Genomic DNA, 1,809 nt, shown 5'->3' with positions numbered 1-1,809 from the left:
TTTGTATCATGCAAATGATTGATCCCGTGACTGGCTGTTGCGGGGCCCACTCAGCCTCGTGAGGAAAATGAGTAGCTAATGCTATGACATGTAAATGCGCATAGCGACCGGTGCCAGCATATGGTAGGTAAACATTGGTTGTTAGGATTATTGAGATATGTATTGGGGAAAAATAATACAATGCTGCAGTGAGCACCAAAGTTGTGACATAATAACACAAAGAAATTGCATACATTTTTTACATTTACATTACAAAACTCTTGATGCTCGAAATTTTTGGAGTCTGTAGGGGCAAATAGTCCCAAAAGATGGGTTAACCTTACACGAATCTACAGTCTTCTTCTTCTTCGCCTTTTTTAGACACCTCGTTCATGTCGACAATTCCAGGAATAACATGAGACAGAACCATATCAGAGGGAGACAGATAGTCCTTATCTGATTCTCCAGACAGGACGTCATTGTCCTCGATTCGACGACGAAAACGGAGGTTGTTCTGTGAAGTGAAACGACGAGGGAAATCATTTTTAAAGTAATCCTAAAGCAATTCTCTGACTCGAGGTACAAGCTACCCAATGTCAATAAAATTCTACATACATACCTAAATTCGAATCCATTTGTTTAAGTAGGTACCTAGACTACCTAGGTAGCCATTTTTTTTTTTTTTTTCTTTTTCCTATGGTTCTCACATAATACCTATCCATTGCATTGATTTCTAAACTACACAAATTTACAAATTGAGGTTTAAGGTATGCTGTGTTCTAATTGAGATTTATGTATGTAGCTATTTGGGGGAAATGTATTCAATCTGTGAAACACCTGTGAGCCAGCCTAGTTAGCTTAGTTGGTAGTGCGTCTGCCTTGTAAGCGCTAGGCCGCGGGTTCGATTCCCGCCCGGGGCGGATTTTATCCTGATGGAATAATGTTCGTTCTCGGAACGGCTGGCTTTCCCCTATCCTGTCTTCCTTCTCTCTTCGATTTCGGAACGATAAGACCCTAGCAGTTACAGTTCCCTCTGTCAAACCTCTTTAAAAAAAGTATGCCTTTTTACGTCCATGCCCATTTGAAAAAGACAAAGTTCGGTAAGAAAATGTCCATCCTGGTCTGGATTCGAACCCAGGACGTTAGAGGTGAGTGTAGGTATTTCTTACCGTAGCATAGATCTCGCTCTCATACTGTTTGACCGCTTCATCATTAGGAACAAACACGGTCAGGTTTTTGCTCTCCAGAGTGTCACCCATGTTCACGCTCTTCACCATCTTCATGAATTCTGCGCCACCAAGCTCACCCATGAGGTCTGTCATCGGCTTCAGATCAACTGCAGAACACAACATAGTTTTTGTCAGCCTAGTTAGCTTGGTTGGTAGCGCGTCTGCCTCGTAAGCGCTAGGCCGCGGGTTTGAATCCCGCTCGGGGCGGATTTCATCCTGAACGGATAATATTCGTTCTCTGGACGGCTGGCTTTCTCCTATCCTGTCTTCCTTCTCTATTTGATTTAGGAACGATAAGACCTTAGCAGTTACAGTTCCTTCTATCCAACTTCTAAAAAAAAAGTTAAACGATACCTAAGGCGCCAGACGTTGTCCCTGTTACACAATGTTCGTAGCCACCCGCACCATTCCAGACGTTGAGCAACTTAACGATCTCCTGGGTACCCGGTGATCACATGAGCACAGTCTTTCTACTCAGAATTGCCACAAACGACTTCTGGTTCCTCACCTAAAGTGAATGGTATCTATCAACGTGACTATTTGGTGCTAGTCTATCAGGTTTCAGGTGTAGCGTCAAAAAAAAACAAAAAAAAAAAAAAAA

The 1,809-nt window shown here is 42.6% G+C and overlaps 1 protein-coding gene across 1 annotated transcript in view; it reads right to left on the bottom strand.

The window, feature by feature from the left end:
- Window positions 1–323: 323 nt before the first annotated feature.
- Window positions 324–1,809, bottom strand: part of LOC103522853 — a gene marked incomplete at its 3' end in the record, with an annotated part of 19,661 nt that continues 18,175 nt past the window's right edge. Inside the window, exons 4-5 of the mRNA XM_026832769.1 lie at window positions 1,149–1,315; window positions 324–493 (exon numbers count right to left, since the gene is read on the bottom strand). Of these exons, the coding sequence (XP_026688570.1) occupies window positions 324–493; window positions 1,149–1,315 (337 nt within the window). The remainder of the gene's footprint in view (window positions 494–1,148; window positions 1,316–1,809) is intronic.

Source organism: Diaphorina citri, unplaced genomic scaffold (assembly GCF_000475195.1).
Source record: "Diaphorina citri unplaced genomic scaffold, Diaci psyllid genome assembly version 1.1 scaffold12008, whole genome shotgun sequence".
NCBI lineage: Eukaryota > Metazoa > Arthropoda > Insecta > Hemiptera > Psyllidae > Diaphorina > Diaphorina citri.
The sequence above is the reverse complement of the archived record's forward strand: the minus strand, read 5'-3'. Positions and strand labels throughout refer to the sequence as shown.